At 44.4% G+C, this 24,240-nt stretch overlaps 1 protein-coding gene across 2 annotated transcripts in view; it reads right to left on the bottom strand.

The window, feature by feature from the left end:
• Positions 1 to 24,240, bottom strand: part of LOC144783759 (tumor necrosis factor receptor superfamily member 16-like) — a 172,174-nt gene that overhangs the window by 9,714 nt on the left and 138,220 nt on the right. For both annotated transcript variants that reach the window (XM_078662448.1, XM_078662447.1), the window contains 2 exons: positions 10,260 to 10,455; positions 3,952 to 4,097 (listed from right to left, as the gene is read on the bottom strand). In XM_078662448.1, coding sequence (XP_078518574.1) covers positions 3,952 to 4,097; positions 10,260 to 10,455 — 342 coding nt within the window. The remainder of the gene's footprint in view (positions 1 to 3,951; positions 4,098 to 10,259; positions 10,456 to 24,240) is intronic.

The following is a 24,240-nucleotide window of genomic DNA, read 5'->3' as shown; positions in this document are numbered from 1 at the left end:
GGTTTTGTCACCGACCCCCTCATCACCAACGGATGCTATCATAGTTGGTGTAAACCAACCCCTATGTTCTCAAGATGGGTCCGCTGGGTTGATGATGTTGGGTACCAGTCTTGTTGCACTTGAGCATGAAGATACCTCTCCACTGTCTAATGTTTCTAACGTGTCTGTAAATATTAGCCGATGTGAACAAAGTTATAATAAGGGAACTGTTATGGGATGTTGGAATATTGCAGGGTTAGAACCACGTATATGTATTCCTGACTGGGTGGAGTTTATCTCGCTAGGAGATATTTGGTGTTTTCAGGAAACCTGGGCAATCACCCCAGTGTATTTTCCCGGTTTTCTGAACTTTTATAAACCTGCGACTAAAGGCCTAAGAGGTCGGGCTATGGGTGGCCTAACAACCTGGATTCGTCAAGCTGATGGTGTTACTGTTAAAGAAATTTCCATTGATTGTTTAGATCTATTGATAGTTAGCATCCGAACAGCCCGTGGGTTGGACATACTGTTGATTAATGTTTATGCTAGGGGTATGACGGGTGGCAGGGTCGTAGACACTCTTGTGTGCTTAGATGAGTTTTTAAGTTCTAATGTAAACTCTGGTCATGTAGTGCTCATGGGTGACCTTAATACCTGTTTTGAACCATTGAGTTATGATGATGGTCTGATAACCAATGCAGAGGATGAGATCTGGGGAATCCCACAACTGGATTTTCCCCCGATCACCAAATGGTCCCAAGCTGCGGTATATATTAATGGTTTATGTTTGAATTGGGGGCTTCGTGCACTCAATGGTCGGACTAGCTCGGATAGGATGGGCAACTATACCTTTTTTAATGGTAGACATCGTAGTCGTATTGACTACATTTTAGTTGACATATCATTGTGGCCGGTGGTTCTGGATATGTCTGTAAAACAGCGCCAAGAAAGTGACCATGATCCCTTGGTGGCAGAGCTAAAGGATGATAGTTTCCTTGGGCTAAATGTACGACACCCTAACCCTGTCCAGGAAGCAGTTGTACTTTCAAACGATATGAGGAGGGTACGATGGCCAAAGGTTTCGGTGGACGTGGAAGCTCGTGCTAAGATTAGAGCCCTGGTTTCGAACTCCCTGGCAGAATCTGCAAACTGTGGCGCTCAGAATTTGGATATTGCAGCGATTCATGCCAGTTTATTTTTGTCCCTAAAATCCTTTTTTGTCAAATATGTTGCAAATAAAGGGAGAGGGAAGGGTAAGAAACCTCTAAACTGGTTTAATGAAGCCTGCAAGAAGTCTCACGCAGATTTGTTTAAGGCTATAAAATCAAAGGATCCTGCCCGAATCAAAGTTAGTAGGAGAGCCTTCAATGAAGCCAAACGCCTTGCCAAAGCGGACTGGGACAACGAGCGTTGGACTTTGCTAACTGAGGCCTGCGGGAGTAGGAATCTCCAGCAGTTCTGGCACCTTCTCAGGTGGGGCAACTCACAGGATAGTCGCCCAAGTCCAGCCTCGGTTGAACCACAAAAATGGGTTTCCCATTTTGTGGAACAATTCAGATGTTGTAACACAGCGTATGTTTCCATTAGATGGCCACTATCCTTTGACACCCTTGTATTCACGGCCAGGGAAGTTGAAGCAGTTTTGAGAGCTATCCCCAGGGGCAAAGCACCTGGTCCTGATGGTATCCCTGCGGATATTGTTTTGGAGGACCTAGACCTCTGGGTTCCATATCTGGTGCGTCTGGTTAATGCATTGGCAGCGGGCGCCAGTGTACCCGATTCCTGGGCGGGTGCCGAAATACTGCCGATCTTCAAGAAAGTTGATCGGTCGGTTCCATCCAACTATCGGCCGATCAGCTTAATAGACGCGGTTCAAAAGATTATTACCCGTCTTCTGCTCACTAGGATCCAGGCATGGATAGAGGAGTATGACATCCTTACCCCTCTTCAAGCAGGGTTTCGATCCCATGCGAGTACTTTGGACCAGGCATTCCGTTTTATGCTTCTGCATTGGAAGACTGTTACCTTGGGAAAAGGCAACCTGTATGCGGCCTTCGTGGATCTTAGGTCAGCATTTGACCTGGTCCCAAGGGCAGGTTTATGGAACTCTTTACTGGATATGGGTATGCCTCCTATATTGGTTCGCCTTATAGTGAACCTCCATGCCCAGACCTTTGCTTATGTACGCTGGGGAAAACCGGGTGAGGTTACGGAAAATTTTCCAGTGGATAAGGGAGTCAGGCAGGGCTGCGTCATGGCCCCTACCTTGTTTTCCCTATATATCAATGGGGTAACCAAATACTTTGATAACTTCTCCACGGATGCTCCGAGCCTGGCGGGTTTGAGAATGCCCCTGCTCATGTTCGCTGACGACACTCTCTTGCTTTCTCGTACCAGACAGGGTCTGCAAAAGGCCTTGATAAGGTTCGAGAGTTTCTGCAGCGAACATGAGCTGGAGGTGAATGTGTCAAAAACCAAATTTATGGTTTTGAGGGGACACAAGCAAATAAGCGCCAGGGTCTCCATGGGGGATATCCCCCTCGAACAAACTAAGCATTTTACCTACCTGGGAGTTACCTTCAGCGACACGTTGAGCTGGTCACATCAGATTGAACTTATGGCTCTGAAACATCAACAGCTGGGTGGGGCACTGATTAAGGAGCATAAAGGTTCATTTACGAGGCCAATGTCCCCGCTTATAAAGATCTATGGTGGGAAGGTACTATCAGCGGTTCTCTACGGTGCGGAACTATGGGGTGGCAGCAATCTGAACCCTTTAATGCATGCCCAAAATAAATTTTTAAGGTTATGTATAGGTTTGCCACAGTCGACCCCCTTAACCCCCCTCCTTTATGATCTTGGGTGCCATTCGGTGGTGGACCAAGCAAGACTACGTCCATTATCCTTTTGGCGTCGTATGTGGACAACACCGGAACTCAATTTTTATGCTGCAGCATGTCTGGAGGTTAAAAATAGTCCAGGTGCCATGAACATTGGGTGGTTCAGAGACCTTAAGGCTATCTTACTAGCTCTGGGTCTTGACTCATTGTGGTCATCGCCCGAGTCAGCCATTTTTCCCTCAAAAAGGGTTCTTAAACAATGTTACTGGGACTGGGTGACTCTTAATATGTACCGAAAATCGAGCTCTAGTAGCCTTACTGGTCGGTTTATTGTGCATAAAGATGTGCCCAAGCTTGAAGGGTATTGGGATGTCATTACCAAACCCCTGGACCGCAAACTATTTTTTCAATTCAGATGCGGTTCGCTCCCCATTGGGGAGTTTACTAAAAAGTGGGGAACAGATAGGACGGGGTTCTGTCCCAAGTGTCATGGTATTGGGGAGAGCCTGAATCACTTTTTGTATGTATGCCCGCTGTATTCTGCTCCCAGAGCTAAATGGCTTGGTCCGGTCTGTAGAAATTTAGGTACCCGAATGGCTGTGGAAGCCACTAGATTGTTAAGAACTAATCTAGATTCCCTTATTGTGGTCGGGGTTGCCAAATTTCTAGGCTGGGCCTGGGTGCTTAGAAGTAGGTATAATAAAAGTACACAACTGGTGATAGCTTAGTTACTGTCAAGCACCTGTCCTTTGGTTGTTCTAGAGCTGTTATGTATAACCTAGTATATTTGTTTAAGAAATTGATTAACCTTAAATGATTTACATATCTGTTTTAAAATAATTTATGGTTGTATTAAGTTTTATTGTTAAGTTGCTTTTTTATCTGTACAAGAAGCTGATTAGTTATAAATGATTTAATAATTGTTTAATTGCACATGTATGTCTATTTTGTTTTTATGTCTTTTATGATGAACTAATCGAATAAAGACTTCTTGAACTTGGCATGGGGGCAGGTATTTGTTATTTTTAATATATACTGAATTTCTAAACAACTGTTGTTCTGTTTATCTCTAAATTACACAAACAGTGCACAGAAAACCACCTGCTCAAATTAAGCACTGCTTTGTACATACCCTTGTTAAGCTGGTGTGGCTCCTGCAGGCTGTGCGTGTCTAAAAAGACACCACTGTCGCTGTGCAGCTTCTCTGTCTCAGGATTGGAGCCCAGCTCCACTGCCCGCGCCTTTGCCAGTTGCTTCTTTTGCTTGCAGGCACTCCAGCTGTCGTCATGAAGGATGGGGCGTGAGAGAGCATGAAAGAGTTAGTATTAATAGAATATCGACTATTTGTATACTCTTATGTATGGTAGAAGAAATCAAATGAAAGAAACAGAAACTAAAACGGTTGCTAAACAATTTTCTTCAAAGAAAACAACATTTTAAAGATAGTATACAAAAACGTTCACAGTACTGTTAAGTTAATATAACATGTCACGTGTTACATTATGGCCAACACTCTCATGCATAGGTACTGTGTGACATGTGGCTTGCTCCAATTATCCTGCGGCTGCATTAAGAATAACCATTTATTTAGCTGAGTTCTGAACTGCATGTTTCAACCAATAACATTATGTAATTGGAGCAGCTTAATTTAGCTCCTTTCTTACATGTTACTTCTTTACGTTATTTTATATAGATGACTACTTCTTTAGACCGTATGTTCTAACCTTTCAATCAACGGGGGGATTTTGAATGTATTACTGAAATGCTCCATGATAACCTCTAACAAAATAAGTTAATGAGTGCATATTAATGTTGAAGAGTTTATTATAAATGTAGCTTTTACTCATGACTTATTCTGCTTAATATTTTATACATGTACCAATTTTAAAATGCCTGCACTTATATTCAAATGTCAGAGTGCACTCTAACTGTGTGTTAACTTAGCATAACCAACGGCCCTAAGCTTCTGAAATTCAATGTTTAACTTTCACATGAGAGTTGCGTTGTTTGAATGTTTTCTACTCTGCAGGTGCAGATAGAACGCTTCGTTAATTAGAATCAGGTATTGTCTGTTTATAGAGATATTAAGATTAGGGAAGAATTTCTTGGCAAGAAGATGTGTTAACGAGGTGGGAGACGTGTTCTCATGGTGGAGAAAGGACGCACGCCTAAAGGACAATTGAATGTGCCCTATCAGGAGTGTGGGAGAAGAACTGAATGTTGAAAATGTCTACCTAGGACAATAGAAATGTACTGAAAAGTGACGTAGAAGGTTATCTTGAATGCTTGTGTGTTAATAGATGTTGTATTGTTTTTTACATGAGGACACACACATTCATTTTTAGGCACGGGGAGATTAAGTGATTTGCCCAGAATCACAGGAGGTTTTGGCATCGTTACCGAGATTCGAACCCAGATCCCCAGGTCCGAGGTCGAGCGCTTTAGCCTTTAGGCTAACTCCTCATTGCAGCCACCGAGTTTTTGGTGTGTTTCTTATTGTCCAGATGGAACTTTATTACAAGGTTCGGATTCATTCTCGTGATACTATATTTCTTTAATATGCTTCTGAGACTCATTTATATTACTTTGTTTTTGAGTTTGTAATAAAACCTTTTAAACTTCCTTTAGTAGTCTTTGTCTTACTGAGTGAACATTTCGCTAAACTATTATTGAAATTTGTAACTTGTGTTTACTCCCTCTGACCTCTCATGCAACAAATAAAGATTCACCAACCAAAGAGAGAAATGTACTATCAGAAATACAGCATAGACAAGTTTAAACCCAAGCCCCAACCTCCAGACTATGTTTCAGACTCAATGATCGGTGAAGTTCCAGCTGTCTGGAGGAGAGTGGTGGTAGCTGCGAAGGAGTGAGTATTAATAGGGTTGTGTGTTGAAGTGGTTTATACATAGCTTGCGGGTAGAATGGAAAAGGTCTGATGTTTAGCGGAGGGTTTGAGTGTTGTGAGAGTGTGGTGTTAAATTGAAGTTTTTATCAGGTCAGACGTACCAAAGATCCCGGGATGGTATTGAAAGTGTAGAAGACTCTGAATTGTAATTTCTTTCCTTGGCTTTTGTGGGGCTTGTCGTGAGGCGTCGTCGATGGCCAAATTAAGATGGGGACTTTATTTCTATGTGTGAAAGTGGGAAATGATCATCGCTGTTAACCTTTTGTGCAGACGAAAATTGTGCAAATCAAATTCCCCACAGGTCGTGGTCTCATTTTGAATGTGTGTTAGAATGTGTGTTAGAATGGAAATATTTCTTGGGTGATAGTATTCTGTTGATTTCTTTGGTAAAGCAGACAATTGTGGTTGATCGTTGTTTGTATTACAAGAGTCTTAGTGTGTTGATGAAGTGAGAGTGATAGTGGAAATTGTAACGGGTGTGAACCGCTGCGAGGGGCAAGATTGGCGTCCTAATGTGCTGCACTGAGATTGGTAAGTTTGTGTAAAGCCATGCTTTATTGGTTATTCACGTCATCAAGTGCCGCACTGTTATCGGTAAGTGGTTTGGTATGTGGGGGGAAATGAAATGCTTTAGAAAATTACGTGATTTGGTGAGGGGAGATGTGATGATACATGTTAGAGAGGGAGAATAGGAGCCACCTGAGGATACAGAAGGGCATTACATGGCGATAAATGTGGAGCTTCACTCATGTATTTGGCTTAGTCAATGGCACACAATCATACAGAAAGAAGGTGCACTGGAGTTTCTAAGCTATGATTCGTTTAATGTATGAATCATCGACAACTTGAAGAGTTTTATACAAAATGAAACTGTTACCTAGAATGGCACAGTTTGAGGCGCTGAACGCTTGGGAGCGAGTGGGAAAGGGAGAAATATTGGGGTAAAGCTAGAAAGGCTGTGCGGACATATGTGGACGCTAGATGAAGAACAGAAAAGATGGAGAACACACATGATAGAGGGAGTGAAGTTGTAACCTGTATTGACCGGTGAGAGAGCTGGACAGAGAGAAATAAGGAGAAGAGCGACAAGTCTAAAGGACCAGGAGAAAAGAGAGAGGGTAGTGATCAGAAGATAACTACTCTGGAAAACACAACCCTCCTCCGCACAAAATCCCAGACATTTCAACCAGTCCTAAACACTGCAGAAGGCCATACCAATGTCAGAGGCGCCCGGTACAAATACCAACCATACACTATGTAAGAGCAGTGAGCCTGGTACTGGGGAATGTTTGAAGTGCTGCAGCACTACTCTGGCATCAAAGAACAGTGATTGCTACTTTACATTGTGAGTATTAAAATCATGATTTCAGCTGTTCTTCGAACACCAACAGCGAGTCATACTGACCCATACTGACATAAGATACATATCGGTGCCCAACCATAAGATGGCGGAACACCACGTGAATCTAGAAGAGGTTCACACTACAAAAGTGGGAGATTTTGTAATAAGCAGAGGTGCTGATGAGTTAGGAAGCTGCAGAAGGAGGACACAAGAAAGTGGGAAAGGGAGAGCAGGGAAAACTGAGAGACGGGGAAGTGGAGAGCAGGGGAAAGGGAGAGCAGGAAAAGAGGAGAAAAGAGAACGGGCCTGGGGAAAAGAGCGTGACAAAGGGAGGCCGAATTAAAGTTAAAAGAGAGCGGAGTGGGTGAAAAATAAGAGAAGGGAAGGCAAACTGTGACCAGCAGGAAAAGAAAAGGAATGGGTAAGACAGTGAAAAACAAGAGATGGCAAAAGATATTGGGAAATAGGCAGAGAAAGTAGAAGAGGGAGAGCAAATGGGGAGAGCAAGAGAACTTGAGGAGAGGGAGCAAGAGACAAAAAGAGGATGGTAGACTGGAGTGAGCGTGAAGGGGAAGGGATTAAAAAGAAGGGTATTGGGACAGTGAGAGACAGAGTTGGGCGGAAATATGAGGAGGGAAGAGGAAGGAAAGCGAGTGGGGCCGAATGGTTGGAGAGAAGAAGAGAGAGAGAAAGAATGAGAGAAAAGGAAAGACAGAGGGGGTAGAAAAGAAGCGGGGGAACTACTAGTGTGTGTGTGTGTAGAGTCAGGAGAGCGGGAAGGGGAATGGGAGACAGAGAAGCTGAGAGTGATGGGGAAGAGAGTAAAAGAGGGATGGGGAGAGAGAGGACTGTAATCTCACCCAGCACTGGCCCTCCCTGCAGAGCTCATCTTAATGCGCCCGAGGCCCGGCCTGTGAAAGGAAGCAGCAGGCTAGGTTCTTCCTTGGGGATGAGAGGCTGTAAGGCTCCTCGAGACGTGAATAATGCTGCTGGAGGCCTCAGAAGTGGCCTGCAGGCGGGAGGGGCGCGGGGGCATTCCTTTTCATCTGAGGCAGGCGCACATGTTCTCTGCCATCTCCGAGGTATCAGCTTGCTCATTTGTAACACCTGTGCTCTAAAAGGAGGAGAGGCGGGGAAGAGACACTCTGGGGCCCTCGCGACTTTCTGGAGGGAAACCAGAAGCGCTCTCGAGCAAAGCGGTACTCTTGAAAAGGCTTGCGAGTCAGAGCCCAGCCGGAAGTACTCCCAGAGGCCCGATTCTACGTTTAACTTTAAGGACTTCGCCAGCAGCTTAACTCAAGTTATCTTGCAGAAAATGTACAGCCATTTAACTGCAAAACGATGCCCGGCTAAAATCAATGAGCACACAAAGTTTATAAAGGGCTTATATGAATCTCGACAGAAAATTAATTCGGCACTTTTTTGTCTTCAAAAATATTGTCCTTTTAGTGGAAATTCATGGTCTATTTTTAAAGACGCCACACACACACACACTGTAAGGGAAATACCCCCATTATTCGGTATTCAGATAAGCTCTGCCTGTTTACTCCTGTGTCTGCAATGACTAAACAGCAGGGGGCAGCCTGAACACCATATAAAAAAGCATTTCCCACTTTACATATAGAACAATTAGACGATTGAGGAAGGTTAGAAGCTAAATGAAAACACATGGCTGCTTTGAAATCGCGGCCAGTTTTTGTTTTGCATCTTCTGCTTAGGAAGTTCCTAGAGAAGACACTTGTGGCTGAAAAAATGTCGTGTTTGCCGCCATCTTGAGCAAGGAAAATGTTTGGCTAGAAAAATGCTCAAAATACATAATCCCTGCACCTTCCTCTATCCTCTCACCACACAACATAACAACACTCTGACACATGCTAGCATAGGTCCCAAAGACCTCAGTGAACCACCTCCCTGCACACATAGAAGCCTCCAAAGCGCCAGAGAGCCTCCCAAGCATGCTAGTTGTCTAGCCTCATCCCAACGAAGGACCACCTCCCCAACCACTAGGATTCCTACCTTGCCCCCATCACACCGGGGCCATCTCTTACATGCCGAAAACCCTCTGCTTCCTGTCTCTCCAGCACACAGTGACGCGTTGGTACAGCAGCAGCCTTCTCAGTACACCAGTTGCACCCACCCCTCTGGCCAGGCTTACAGGAGAGTGATATGGTAGGGTCTCTCTGGCCTGGTGTGCTAAACTTCCACAAATCTTCATTCGGCAACGTAACATTTGCATTGTACTATAGCATTAGTTGTAGGCCTTCAAACCTTTGTTATAGGCAGAAACGGGTATGACCAATATAGGGTTGTTTTCAAATCCAATTTCCTGCTCAAAGTCAGAAAGACAGTGCTTGACAAAACTACCAGGGTTTTTTGGGCAGACCTGCATATAGAAAGGAACACTGCAATACTTGTATCATGTGCTTAATATAGGTGGAGACAGACTCCAAACTGCTGTATTTGTTTTTCAAACGCAGTGCACTGTAAACACTGCTCTATTTTGCATCAAGTTATTAATTAATCGAAGTACTTGTGTCAGGTGACATTGTGCCCCTCATGCGCTCCCAGTCGTAGGCAAGTGCTAAATTTGTGCGAAAAAAAAGTGCTTTTTCTTAGGAGCCCACCGCCTGTACCTCCGAATAGCACACCATGGCTGCCTAGTTGATTACAATTTCTTCAATCACCCTGTAATTCCTTTCTCTTTTTTGTATGTTTTGGAAAGGCATCATCATCAGTGCTTTCTACCGGTGTTACAGTTTTCCTATTATTCCTTTCCTCTTTTGCCCTTTTCTGCGTTTCTACCTCTTGCTCAAAGTCAAAGACTGAGATAAAAAAAATGGGTCCTTGTCCCCAAAAATGTGTGCCGCTGCCGACCACCTGAAATCACAGGCACCCTGTAGGCATTGCTCTTGCCCTATCGTTACAATGCCCCAGGAATGTAGCGTTTGCTTAGCTAGTCCCCAAAAATCATTCTTTTTTTGGCAGTGTATACTTTTGCAGTGTGAAGTCTCTTCTAGTTTCACATACTGTGCATAATTCAACCCATCTACAGGTTGTGTCTGGGACTGTTAGGGTTCAAAGTTCATCTCACTCTGGAGAGGTCACAGAATTCACTATAGATTCCATTAATTCTACTTTGGACAGTGAGAAGTTTTATAGCGTGACCACGGGGAAAGGTGGTGTAACGTACCACTTAAAGGCCACATAGGCGATGAGTCCCACTACAACGGCCCCCAGGATGGAGCAATACACAGGGATGATATTGTTGCTGCTGTCCTCCCGTGGGATGAATTCAGGAGAGCTGGGTGAGGCGCTGCTCCCTGCGACCCCCATCTTCTTGGAACTATCCTTGTCGTCCTCAATCAGGCTTGGTATGCGTAGATTCCCTGCAGAAGGGACACAAGATATGTCAAGATTTGTGTTAAGGTCATGTGGACACATAGCGCTAAATACTTTTCTGCCACACACAGTTACCCAACAGCATAAGTCACAGCAAGGCAGATACCTCAGTTTCCCAATGCAGGGACTTAAAAGTTTCAACAAACTATACATTTTAGGATAACAGGAGATACATGTATTGTTATATAGGTGTGGCAGCAGCTGGTCGTCTTTCGGATACTGGTTGCTTAGGCCAGATTTATCAAACTTCCTAGCAACGCAGCAAGACACCTTGATGCACCATGCTGTGTGAAAGGGAGAGGGTAGGAATGCTCTACATATAACATGATATAGAGCATTCCTGTACTCTCCTTTCACCGCCAAACAATGTGGTGCCTTGCTCCAACGCAGGCACCCTTGCACTGTGGTGCAAGGGTGTATGCTTTACAGGGGGGATTGTTTTTTGCAGGAAGGTACAACTCAAGGTGAAAAACAATCCTCTGATGCTTTTTCTTCTTTCTGTGTATCCTGCAGAATGTAGTGCACGTAGAAAAAAGAAAAAACTAGAAGAAATAAACATATTTCTCCTTATTATGCCTCCCCTGGGAAGGCGTAGCATTTTGACGCATACCCAGGTCTAGCACTCATGTTAAATCTGGGAATGTGCCAAAATTCATGGGTGGATGCACTCTACCGGTAGAACGTCGACCTGGGCAGAGTAATGCAAGGCAGCTACAGACTTATCAAGCACCATAGGACTGGGGGAGGGAAAAGAATTCCGCTCTACCAGCGGAGTTCGTGGAGTTTTTCCCACTCCACAAAACTATGCAAAGTGATGCGGAGCAGAGTTTTCTCTCACGCAGTTGGCGAGCAAGAAAAATCACGCAGTAGATCTCCTACTAGCGAGATTTCTCAATGCGGGTGGTCGTGACCGCCCGAGTTGAGGAAGCTGCCTCTCGAGTAGAAGATCTACTCGAGCGGCAAAAAGAGGCAGCGCCATCTGGCACGATGCATAGTGCCGTTCACGCTGATTTCACAGCGCAGAACAAACCCCGGTGCTAAAAATCAGTGCGAGCAGTGCAACTTACCACACTCCACTGCTCACAAAACTCTGCAGAGCAAAGCAGAGTTGTTTCGGCACTTCCCAGGGTTCCGCAGAGCAGAACTCCACGAATTGCGCCCAGGCCTACACAAGGTGGTCTTGCGTTGCAAGGTAGATCTGACTTTAGTGTTGCCTTGCCCTTGCATTACCTTGCGTGCCACAAGGGTAAAGCAACACTGCGATACATCTGGCCCTTAGTGATGGATTATATTACATAGCTACTTACTATATAATAGTTACTCAGTAGATGATGCTGCTATGGGTCAGTGTGGTGTACTGGTAAATGGGGACGGTGCCATTTTTTCTTTCTGTAATGGTATCTTTGGACATTTTGTGGTGTATATGACATTCTGAACTTTAATATGTGTGGTAAATTTCAGTTAACTACTTCAGGAAAGTTCATGTGGAGACTACTAAGGAGATGTACAAGTGTTGTTGACAAGACACACATGAGTCAAATGCTTAGCTAACTTTTTGGCTTCGAAAAGTTATGCCTAAAACATACTGTTAGTGTAAGAGTAGGAAATGCTTAGATGTGCCGGAGGTGGCAAACATTTAACCAACTATATATCTTGGAGCTGTGATATGTGTCTCAAGGGACCAGAAAAGATTGTGTGGCCTCCATGCAAGAATAAAAAAAAAAAAAGAGTGTAACGCTCAGAACGAAAGGGGATGGGGTTAGAAAACTATAAATTATTTAGACATAGCCTTGGGGAGGTAACTGCTTTATAGTCTGCCTCCTTACAAGAGCATGGCACCAAAGCCACATAACAAATCAACAGCATTGCCATACGCAACGAGCACCCTAGAAAAAACTAGCCCACAAGTGGTGGAGCAGTGTCACCCCACTGCTTTTAAGCAGTGAAACTAAAGAAAAAATAAATTTATAATAACTCAATGTTATTATCATTTTATTTGTTCCTGCTGTTCTGCAGGTGGGGCGGGCTGCTCTGCTCTCAGAGCAGGGGAGGTGTGGTTTGCTCCCTCTCAGGTCCACCAAACACCCATGTGCACTTTGCATGTTCCCAATTGAGCGATGAACCACGGCGCTCAGACCACAATGCTACATTGCAGCGTTGTGATTGCTCAGGGTAACCTGGGTGCTTCCTGATCTGGCCCAAGTCCGACGTGCAGGACAGACACAGCGATAAGGAACGTTTTTAAAAAAAATTACATTCCTCCTCTTTGTAGTCCCCCCTTTCCACCCCTCCCACCCCCCTCTCGGATTCGTGCCGACCGCCACTGGTGGCCACCCTCACTGGCACAACATAACTCATCCTTGCTGCTACGACATTCCATCCATAAACAACTGACCCAGCTCGGATACTGATGCATGTAAACAAGTACTATACACTGGCTGACCAATGGACAATTGCTCTCCTCCACCAATTGAGAGAAAAACACGAAGTCCTTCAGCAAAAGAACCCATACACAAGACCAAAAAGAGCTTCCTTGAATCTAACTCATTTGACTTTCTCACTTTCTTATACAAACCATTTTGAATCTTAATAAACTCAACTACCCACACACAACCAAACACCAACAAAACAAAAGGCTATGGATGATGATTCCTCGTGTCCAATTGGTTGCCTTTTCAGATCTTCACTAAAAAGCTCCTAGGCGAGAAACTGGTACTTTGCTATATCCAGGGCTTTAAGTAGGGTAGATCCCTTTGGGTCTCTTACCTGGTAGTAATCATATCCTTACCGTAAAACTGCCCCTTATTTGGCCCCATATTCATGTTCCTAACTTTATAGGAAAACACGATTATAACGACAGTTAAGATAATCCATGTCTGAAATGTAGCTTCTGTGACCATTTAATTTGTTTTACTTAATCTTGTATTCCTTAAGAGTTGTTTTTTCCCAAGATGCTAGGTTTCTCTAATTTGTTTTCATGCAGCATATTAACTTTTGTATACTGCGTAAAATGAACTGAGTCTGGGCCACGATTGAGACCTCTGGAGATAAGGCTGAAGGTAGTACACATGCTCATCCAATCCTTGGCCTCTCAAAGTACTTGCAGGCGAATGGTGTGCTGTGTGTTTGAGGGGGGTGGTTAATAGAACGACATGCAAGAGAGAACATGTAAGACAGTGAAATGTGTGTTCTGATTAGAAAAGATGAGATATGCAAATGGAGGATTTCAGAAAGACGTGGGGGGAAAATGTGTGACTGTTTAACAAGTTGAGAGACGGCAGAGGAAAGTGGTGTGAAGGTAAGAACGAGAGTAATTGAGACACTACAAAGACCCGTGCCCCTTCCACAGACCTTAGCAATGCATTAGTTACATTCTCATATTTTCAGAAATTAAACATTTTCAGTTCTAATTATTCACAAAAGTAACTGATGTAAATAATTTATCTAACACTGCTATTAAGCATTGGCATTTCTAATGGGCCTAGCTTGTTTTAGATGCACATTCGTTATTAAGTGATACATCTGGATGCAATAACAGAAAGCTCACAGAGAGGCACCAAAATACTGGTTGGGAGGCACACTACAGAAAGTGTAAAGTTTAAGTTCAGCCACACCCTTATTTAGATAGGCCACACCCCTTGGAAAGGATTCCTAGTTATGCTTTGTAGGCCTCACCCCTTTTAGAGAAATCACCCGCCCCCCTTTTTTCAGCCCACAGAAAGCCTCAGACAATCTAATGCCGTTTTGGGATATTCAAACACGAATAACATACACCTTTGTGCCCAATGTGCACTGGTCTAGAACGATACACGAAAATAAGTAGAATACAATTGAGTAGGAATTTGCTTTCATACGTTATCTCGCCTGCTAGCAAGTGTGTACGTTTTCAATGTACCATCGCCATTCCCCCTAGCCACCATTAGATATGTGGTGAAAGCCAGTCCATTGTCTTGGGCATTCACACAGCTTACTGACTGAATGACGTCACAGCCTAGGGAACCAATCCCTTGACACGCCTCAAGCCTGAGCACGTGCCCCTGCACGAGCTGCGTGTGTATGCTTTCTTCTCTTAGCAGGAGGCGCGAGCTTGCAGAGAAGACGCATTCCGGAGAGGGGGCCTGTGGGCCCATGGCGGTCTCAGTGTAACCGGGCCTGGGCTCCCGTCGCTCAACAAAGTCTTATATTTCATCATGGTTATTAAGATGAGTGCTGTCAGAACAGAAGGGTAGGCAGCCACATGCTCGAGCCCCCGCTGGGGATCAGGGTGCAGCTGTGCTTTGGCCAACTTTCCCGTCATAGTTACCTTCAGTTCAAACAGCATGTCGTGTTACAGACAGAAGACCCTCTCCCCGTCCTGCAGTATCTTTTTCCTTTCTCCCCCGAGCCTGGCTGTAATGGTTATCATCTCTTCTACACCTGCTCCAGTATGCGCTGCTTCCAATATCCCCCTCCCAGAGTACAGAGCAGATGCTTCTAGTGCCTTCCATGAGTGGCCTCTGACCTTTTATTCCGGGGGTTCTCGTCCTCAGATTGTAAGTAGGATAGAGAGACGCGATGGGAAGGTAGCTCCGCAGGGAAAAACAGGTGAACGTCACAGGTTTGAATCCCAGGGGGAATGGTCTGGATAAAACGAGAACCAATGAGCTGGGTGGTAACTCTGGTCCTTAAGTGCTGAGAGGCAACCCAGGTTACATCAGATTGAGAAGTGTGGAATGCTAATGGCAGATGTTTCTGTTTTAAAACGCTCCACTGCTGTTGTATAAAAAAGCAATTTCAATAAGAGTAGGTGTAGAAAATTCTCTACACTAGATGATGTACAGGGAGGGGCTTCCCATTAGAGCCACAGGGGTCACTGTTCTTCTACCAGATCTGGATCCAGGACCGAATTCTGCCCATATCCTATCAGAAGACGGGCTACATGCCATTGTGCCACAGGCAAGGCGACACCTTAACTTCCAGGGCACTCGAGACATGCAGTGAGCCGGGAATCTGGATTGGTATATTGCACCATTATTTTATTTTAGCATTTACTGAATGTCTTTTGGAAAGCTCGCCATTACTCTTGTGGGCATCCTGGTGCTAATTGCATAGTTTACAAAGGCAGAAACATCTTTAGCAATTACAGATGAAACAGGTAGGTCTGTAGCAATTTCCTAACTGTAAGGTGGTCTGAAGTTAGTTGCAGCGTGAATTCCAAACGCTAGCCGTGAAGAAGGAGCGACGACCCGCTCTCATCCTTTTGCTTTCTGGACCAGCAGTGAAGAGCTTGAGAAGGCTGGTATGGAGTCAGTAAGTTGTGAAGGGATGTGGGGCTGCAGCCACATACATGTGCTTGAACATGCTTGGGGATAGGAACCCAGTGAAGTTGCGCGAGATGTTGAGAGAGGCACCCATTGAGGAGCCTCAACAACATTTTAGCAGCTAAATTCTGAATCAGATTGAGATTTTGGACATATTAGAAGGGCCAGATAGAATGCATTACATTAACCTAGCCTTGATCCCAACTACTGCATGGATCACTTGGAATCTCATATCCACATGAATGTGACGGAGTGCTACAGTCTCAGATGAAACAGACCCAATGAGATGGCCTTGGCGGTTTGGGCAGAGAAGTCTAATTTTGACAACGACAAAACCCAGATTGCATACTAATGCTGAAAGAGCTGAATAGACTGCCAAAGTCCAACCTGTGACCAATCTGGGAACCATTTTGAGGAAAATGTACCTACCATTAAGATTTCAGTCTTATTTAAAGTTACGTTTCAAGACACAAGTCATGCTTCCATGAAGCTAAAGACGAAAGGCATGTCCTAAAGTTGTCTTGAGTATACATTACCATCCAATTTCTGTATATTCTGAGTATTGTTGGCAGGAGCCATGACGTTCGTATTATAAGATTAGATAGGCTTTGCTAGAGGAGCAGCATAAAATAATGAACCCCAAAATGAGCCCTGAAGCAGCACGCTAGCCTCATATATCTTGGAAGGATCATCTAAAGGGAGGGAGAGCAACCTTCAGGATCCTACCAGATAAAACAAGGAAATAGGTTGTGATCTCCTCCCAGAAGAGGTTGGAACCAGACCAGGGTAGACACAGAAACAGACAGATGCCAAATTGAACTATCGATCTGACTTATTTTCCTGATCCTAGTTATCCATCCATATGAGCCTACACTATCAACAAAGCATAACAGACAGCATCAAGACACAGGCTTCTAGCAGTTAACAAGAACAAGCATTTGCAATGCAATAGGTCTTGCAATTACGAGAGTTTAAGCTATTGTAATTTACAATGGTAATAGCTCAAACTCTTGTAAATGCGAGACCTATTTCACTTCAAAGAAGTGGCTGCCATTTTCCGGGGTTGCTTGAAAGTGGAAGCGTGCTTAACAAGGAAAGCCCATTGTGCCTGCAGTAGGAGAAACTCATTAAAGAAAATAGTCTTTACAGAATAAATAAGACATACCGTGTCGCAACAGAAGTAAAAGGGCCAGTCGCCATGGGAGGGTACAAATGCAGACATAGATACTAAGGAGGGACTAACAAGCCTAATAACGACTCGGACGCCAGTGTTTACAAAGGACAATGACACAAGCCAATTAAAAAATATGGGAAGAGAGTGGGCTGGGCTTCAAAGCCATACTCCACTATTGCATGCCTCGCAGCAGCGCATGCGCTGCCCAGGCGTGACCTACAAAGCACTCTCAGAGACCACATGCAATTATGTACAATAAGATTAATCAATTGTACTCCCTGCTTCAGTGGCATTGGCTCTCCCTAGTACACAGAGATGGACAGTACAGAAAATGGCATCACCTGTCAAGCTCCAGACAAAAAGAACCTACCACCACAGGCCCAATATCAACAGAAAATAAACTATATTAAAAGGGTCAGTACGTTTAAAAGAGGCTTCCAAAGCAGGTAGTTTCCTCTTGTCTACAATGATGAAAATGCAAGTCCACACAGCCATCAATCAAGAGTAGCAGATACTACACCTGGCTTACATGTTGGCATTTCATACACATTCCTTTCTACCCCTAGTCTAAAAGAGTCATGAAAACAGCAGCAAGAACCAAGGCATCATGTTTGCTTTCTGCAGTACACCTCCTTGACCTTTCCCCGAAGCCCTTAGTTGTAAAAAGACTGTTGAAAGTTTAAGGATAGAAGATGAGGTTACCCTCTGAGGTCATAGAAGGTCAATGAGTGCTGGGTAACAATTCTACTACCTCGGCGGTTCCGAGAAAGGATATCCATGCAAAGGAAAATGATAGCACTACCTGCTCATTCCCTGCCTACTTCCGGTTAAGTTATTGAGACTTGCTGCACAACTGCATGACCACAGAAGCACATTAGCATCTCTTATGCACAAGCATACTATCAAGCACTCGTTTGGTTTAAACTCATGCACAGCCACAAACAGAAGAGACACAAACCTGGCACTCAAGCGTGAGGCATACACTGGCCACGCATGCTATATAGCAAACCCAGGATTCCAAATATGGCGCTCCCAACCTGGGCCTGCACTCCCTCCCCTTCACACATGCATGGCGGCCCGTGCTAGCAGCCCACGTCCGCCCAGGAAGAATGTGAAAAGTGTGGGTGTGTTGGTGGCACCGGAGGGGTGTGGGTCACCCTCCTACGGGCACGGGTCACTTCCCAGACCTGAAGCCGCCTCGGTCCGCCTTCCCAAGGAGCCAGGGAAGAGCAGAGGCGGATTATTAACAGGTCTGAGGGTGTGAATGGGTAATCCGGCGACGGCGGGAAGAAATAGGTTTTTCAAGATCCGCCACTGCACTTAAAGGTTTGGGAATTATTCTTACTTTATTTTACAATGCACCTAGCGAGGGGTGGGTTTTCCAGTCATGGGATGAAGGCAGAAAAATAGGCTTGAGATGCTACTGCTATGTGGCAAATGGCCACTAGGTCTCGTGACTTTGTGGGTGTTGAGAAAATGTGATAATGCTTTTTCCAACACTAATTGCACATCAAAACACACACCTACTTCATTTAGGTTTTAGGTGGTGCAATGAGCATGGCTAAGTACTGTAAGGACCCCATTTTTTAAGGGCGATGGAGAAGGGATGTCTCCACGTGAAAAAATAATTGCACGAGGTTCAGAAAGGGGCAACATTTGTAATCACACATATACCCTACTTTATGGTTGCGCAGTAGGGTAGCCAGTGTGCCATGTGCAAGGCCACTGGAGTTATGCGGCAGGGGAGGGCCAAATTATGCGGAAGGGTTGACGAAATTATGCAGCAAAAAAAGCTAAATTCTATGGTGCAACGCTGCATATTTTATGATAAGTGTTACGTCATTATTGTGGCAATCCCCCACTTGTTAACCCTGTCAGGGCATTGACTGCACCTCCTTAGTTCCAGTTTGACACCCAAATATAGCAATACTAACAGAAAGGTGACCATTCTAGCTTTGGGGGGCCTTCCTCTGCGCGGCAACACGTCACTGCACTTTTTGTAACTTTCTGACAGTTTGAGCTAGAAACTAAAATGAAAAACATTTTCAGTTAACATTTCCAGATTATGCATCAGATGGTGGAGCATGTGGCAAATGCGGCAAACCTATATTTATGCGAAAAACGCAGCGGCCGCCGCACAATTGCATAATTCCAGTGGCCCTGGTCATGGGTCATGTGCAAAGAAGGATATGTTCCCACTGGCTCCTGTTCGAATTATAAAATACAGCAATAACCAGGATTTAGTGGGCCCCTCAGGCCTGTGGAACCTCTACAGCACCTCTTGAACCAATGGAAGCCAGGCCCCTGTGTGTGCAGAATTGTCCACTCTGTGTAAATGTAGGAAAATAACCGAGTATGCTTCGAATCGCAAGAAATGCGGAAATGTATTCAAATTCGCCACAACAGCCTACATATCTACGTTTTAATTCCGAATCTACTCTTTTGTTTTAGGGTTAATAAAAGCCCACGCCAAGAAAATGTGTGAGCTTATTAACGGTTATGCGGAAGGCCAAAATCATTTTAATTGCCTTAAGTATACATTCTAAACAATATTTACACACCCAGCGCATGATACAATCAGTTGCTGACGCCATGCCAATTCCAAGTGCGTGTGCGGCACAAGGCATGAGGAGGCGGCAGGAAGGGGCGGGACGCGAGCCTCAGTCCTACCGTGCTATTACAAAAGACAGCATGTTCATTCTAAAGGTCAGAGGTTGTGACCTGTGCCCTCGCCCCTTCCCCCAAGCACTAACTCCTGCCAATTGAAACCATTCTCCCAGCAGTGCCAGTTGTCTGCCCGCCCCGTGTGAGCACATGTGAGCGCTGCTCTCGAGTTCAAAGGCCGGCCAGGCGGATATGAGCATTATCTGAGGCTTGGACCCGGTTAGAATTAAGTGGATTTTTGCCCGAGCGGCTACTTTAATTGGAGGCCAACAGGAGTCAGAGCAGAGGGAATGTGGGATCCCCTGAAGCAGGAGGGTTGTTGGCTGACAGCCCACGAGGAGCAACATGCTTCATTACGTTTGTTGGGCTTCCAGGGTAACCGCCTAAACTGCATTTTCAAGATGTTATTATTGTTATTAATTCGAATTCGTAAAGCGCTCTTTCGGTGGCTCCTGGAATGATTTTCAAAGCGCTTGCAATGCATCACAAGCTGGAGCGTGATTCCGTTTTTACAGATTTGTGCTTTGGAGTAGCAAGGCACCCCTGTGTTGTCCCGCAGGCAGATTTCGCCAGTGAGTAGCGTGACCGAATATATCCACGGAAAACGGCCTGGAATACGGACAAAAAACACGTGACAGGACCACAGTTTCACAGTAATCCCCCATTCCTTACAGACCTACTCATGCAGCCAGATTCATCAAGCCGAAATCGGCTCGCAAAGGGCCAGATTCTGAGAATCCTGCCCTTTGCGAGCGCTATTTTTGCATTTGGGATTAATCATCCCAAATGCAAAAATCGCAATTTTAGAAATCGCTAAATTGCGAATAATTGCATTTAAGGAATCTCAATTTGAGATTCCTTAAATGCAATTCATGAACCATTTTAAAATTGCGAATTCGCAATCTGGGGCCGCTATTTACCGCGAAGTCTAACTACGTGGTAAATAGCGAAAACTTAGAAAAATACACTTCAGTGCATTTTTCTAAGTTGTATGTTACACACACACATGTCCTTTGGACATGTGTGTGCGCGCAACATCAGTGTACCTTACCATTTTTGGGGTGCTACAGGGTGTCCTTTGGACACCCTGGCACCCTTGAAATCGCTTCCTCATTTGCGATTCGCTAATTGCTAATCGCAAATAAGGAATGACTCCCCATTCATTCCTATGGGCCTTTAGGCCCATAGGAATGAATGGGAAAGCCATTCCTTATTTACGATTAGCAATTACCGAATCGCAAATAAGGAAGCAGTAGAAATCGCAAAAAATATTGCGATTTCTACATGCATCCCGTTTTGCGAGTCTTTAATAGCGATTCCTTAAAAATCGCTATTAAGGACTCGCAAAATGGGACTTTGATGAATCTGGGGGTTGGTCCTTAATAACCCCGCGGTATTGGGATTTCAAGAGCAGAATTACCGCATCTAGAGTTCCGAGGAACTCTCAAAAAAGTTTACTGCAGCTAGAGTTCCAAGGATATTCTAAACAGGACCTATTTGACGGTTAGCAGGATCATGGCCGCCATTTTCACTTCTTTCAAATCGCGTTTCGTCGACTTTTTAACGTACAGTCACAGAACAGAATTATTTACAATAATCAGTAGTTATAAAGCACACTTTGCCAAGTTATTCAATCTGTAAGTGTGTGATAAGAGTTTCTATAATTAAGCAACTCAATGACACTCATTTTATTGAATGCCAAAGGGTCAGCTTGGATGAAATGGTGGTATTGGAGCCTGTATCCTTCTAGTTACACTAATATCTTTTCCCTGAACTCGCTGAGGTAGGGGGTGGGGGGGATTGTCACAAAATATATCACGCTTTAGTCTCTGGTTGGATCAATTCACTTTGTGCCTGGCACAGATGTGCTTGGCATTAAACTCCGGCAGGTGTTAGTCTCAGCAGGTCTAGGAGTGCTAGGTCTTTGTGCAAGGGCGTTGATTGTCAACCACTCCATCGTCTCTCGCGCTACCAAAGGCTTGGGTTGGAGAGGGAGCTTGTTACCCTGCTGTTCTGTTGTGGTACTTCCCTGCTGGTTTTCTTCTGCCCCTCGCCCAAGTAGAAAGAAGAAGATTACTTATTGGATCCCGGCTGCTTCCTTCAGCGGCTGCGCTCACAAGGGCCATTCTCTACCAGCACTACGGCCTTCGCGGGCTGGATACCACACTGAGCTGGTGCTAAACCCCGGACACAATGAAGTCTTAGGCATGGCTCCCCTGCTGACTCCTGTTGCCGCAGGTCCTTTAATAGACTCCGCTTCACTGCGCTTTTTTGAAAATGGAACACAGGCAAGCCCACTCGCGCCCATGGAGGTTCATCCAGACGCGGATAAGGATTAGCGCCACTGGAGCAGGGGACAAAGGCGAGATTATCAACTACCCAAGGAGTCTCTGTCCCATTGGACAAAAAGGGCAACTGTGTCTGGAGAAGGAGGATAGAGTGAATACAGCATCGAAGGAAGTGGGAGGGAGTGTGGCTGGGTCCTATAGACGTGAAGCAAGATGGAAGCCGGGCCATTTGGAAGAAGAATACCAGGGGTTCGCCTGAGCCATGGAAAGACAAACTCCTAGGTGGCGGCTAGAATGTTTGTCTCAAACGAACAAACTATGCCCTGGGCCACTGTACTAATGTAAATGACTCAAGTTTTGCATAGTGCTTAAAAAAATAAATACAAAAAAATAAATAATCGCTGCTTATGTTTGCCATGCTTCTTTTGACCGATACGGGAATGGAAGCACAAGATGTTTAAGTGATCATTACAGGATCCTAGTGTTTGCCCCACCATGGAAGTCAGAATTACAACTCAGGTCTCCAGGTTTCGTAGTCAGCAACTTCGCAACTAGACTGTAACTCAGTGCTGGCCACGGATTTGAATGAAGTAGACAAGTGGCAAACATGCATATCATGCACATCTAGAAAGGGTTCGGTTGGCAAATCCTGGAGTTATCAAAGGTAAGTGTGCCCAAATACCTGCGGAAGGACCTATAGTCACAGGTTCCAGTAATGGCACAACCAAATTGGAAACTCAACCTGCAGAGGTTGATACAACTTTTATTTTTAAATAGAGCGTGCTTTAACTCTCCCGTATAAATACATAAATATATTGTGTATTAGTATTTGTCCAACATGCATGTTTATTTTTATAGGTCCTTTCACAAGTCCTGATGGGGGCTGAGCAAAGAAATGGAGGTAGTCGAAACATTTTATTATACTAAAGAAGCCCAGCTATAGCATAGCTACTCACATAGGTAACTAGCTATGGGGTGTATCATAACAACCAATGCAATATGTCTCACATATAAATAATTACGCTTAAGAACAATGAACCCGGATTGAATAGAAATACTATCATTACATTAAATGTGTTATTGCAAGCACGCCATGTGTATGATATAATAAAATTTTATATGATTGTGTGAACATTTGACAAATGTGGGGTTTATGTTTATTGAGACTATGTCTATTGATTTAATTAGACATTATATGGGAAATGATTTATATAAGCAATTCTTGACAAAGACTAATATGAGTGAGGCAATGGAGTGTTAAAAAGAAATATGTACCCCCTTAGAGAGTACTGATACAGCTGCTGTCATTGTGTTGGGCGATAATCCGTGGTTCACATTTGTCATCGCATGCCAGTAGCAAAATCTTGCTCCATACTGCAAAATGTGGCAAGGTGACAGTTCCAATGAAATACACTGGTGAGTGTGGTAAAACCAAAGAAAAGTCACAACACTTGCTTAGTTTGCATTCAGATGCGGGGCATTGTGAAAGGCCTAGTGTTATTGACAGTTGTAGAAGAACACAGAGAAAAGGCAGGATTACATTTTACACAACATTGAATATAAAATTGCACGGTTTTGGTCATAAACATTACAAAAAGAAGTTCATAAACATAAAGAAAAGAAAAAACAAATATGACACGGTACATACACAGGTGATACAAGCAGCAAGAAGAAGAAAGCTTTGACGTTTGAGGGAAGCTGGTAAATATGTGATTAGTTTTCTACCAGCAAATTAGTGTCTTACTTTAGCTCGAAAAGTGGTATGGTGTTCACCAACACTGTTCTGAAGAGAAAATGTGATGATAAACCCTACAGGGCAAAGTTCTCCTTGAAGCTCCTAGAGTTGCATGGACATGTGTGGTTTTTATTCTAGGCATCCTAATCTCCATTTGGGACGGCAAAGCGCTGTATAGAAAAACCTAGAGATGATGATGTTGAGTATAGCGATGGCTGCTGCACCACCGCAGAGGGTTATACATGCAAACTAGGATCCTCGGGGTACCAAAGTAGTGACTTGAGCATGGTAGCAGAGAATTGTGCACAATGGTTCTACTGCAGTAGCCCGATGCCAGGGAACAAGACACATTGATCTGGGGTTCTACTACCTTACTACAGGGATGGGGTGTCCATTGCAAGGGATAAATTCACTGGACCATGGGATCTTACCACTTAGTGCAGCGATGACCCAGAACTAAAGCAAGGGATTGCACAAATGTATCTAGAATATCCTTCTCAGCCCTTTCTAACAGTGAAGGTGTTCTGCAGCCTTGCAGGGGATGAACATGTTGGTTCCTGGAGACTTATGAATTATTGCAGTAATCACGCCTGCACTGCAGCTGAGGGTGG

This window comes from Lissotriton helveticus, chromosome 10 (genome assembly GCF_964261635.1).
Source record: "Lissotriton helveticus chromosome 10, aLisHel1.1, whole genome shotgun sequence".
NCBI classification, from domain to species: Eukaryota; Metazoa; Chordata; class Amphibia; order Caudata; family Salamandridae; genus Lissotriton; species Lissotriton helveticus.
Note: the sequence above shows the minus strand (reverse complement) of the source record. Positions and strands in the feature narration are given on the sequence as shown.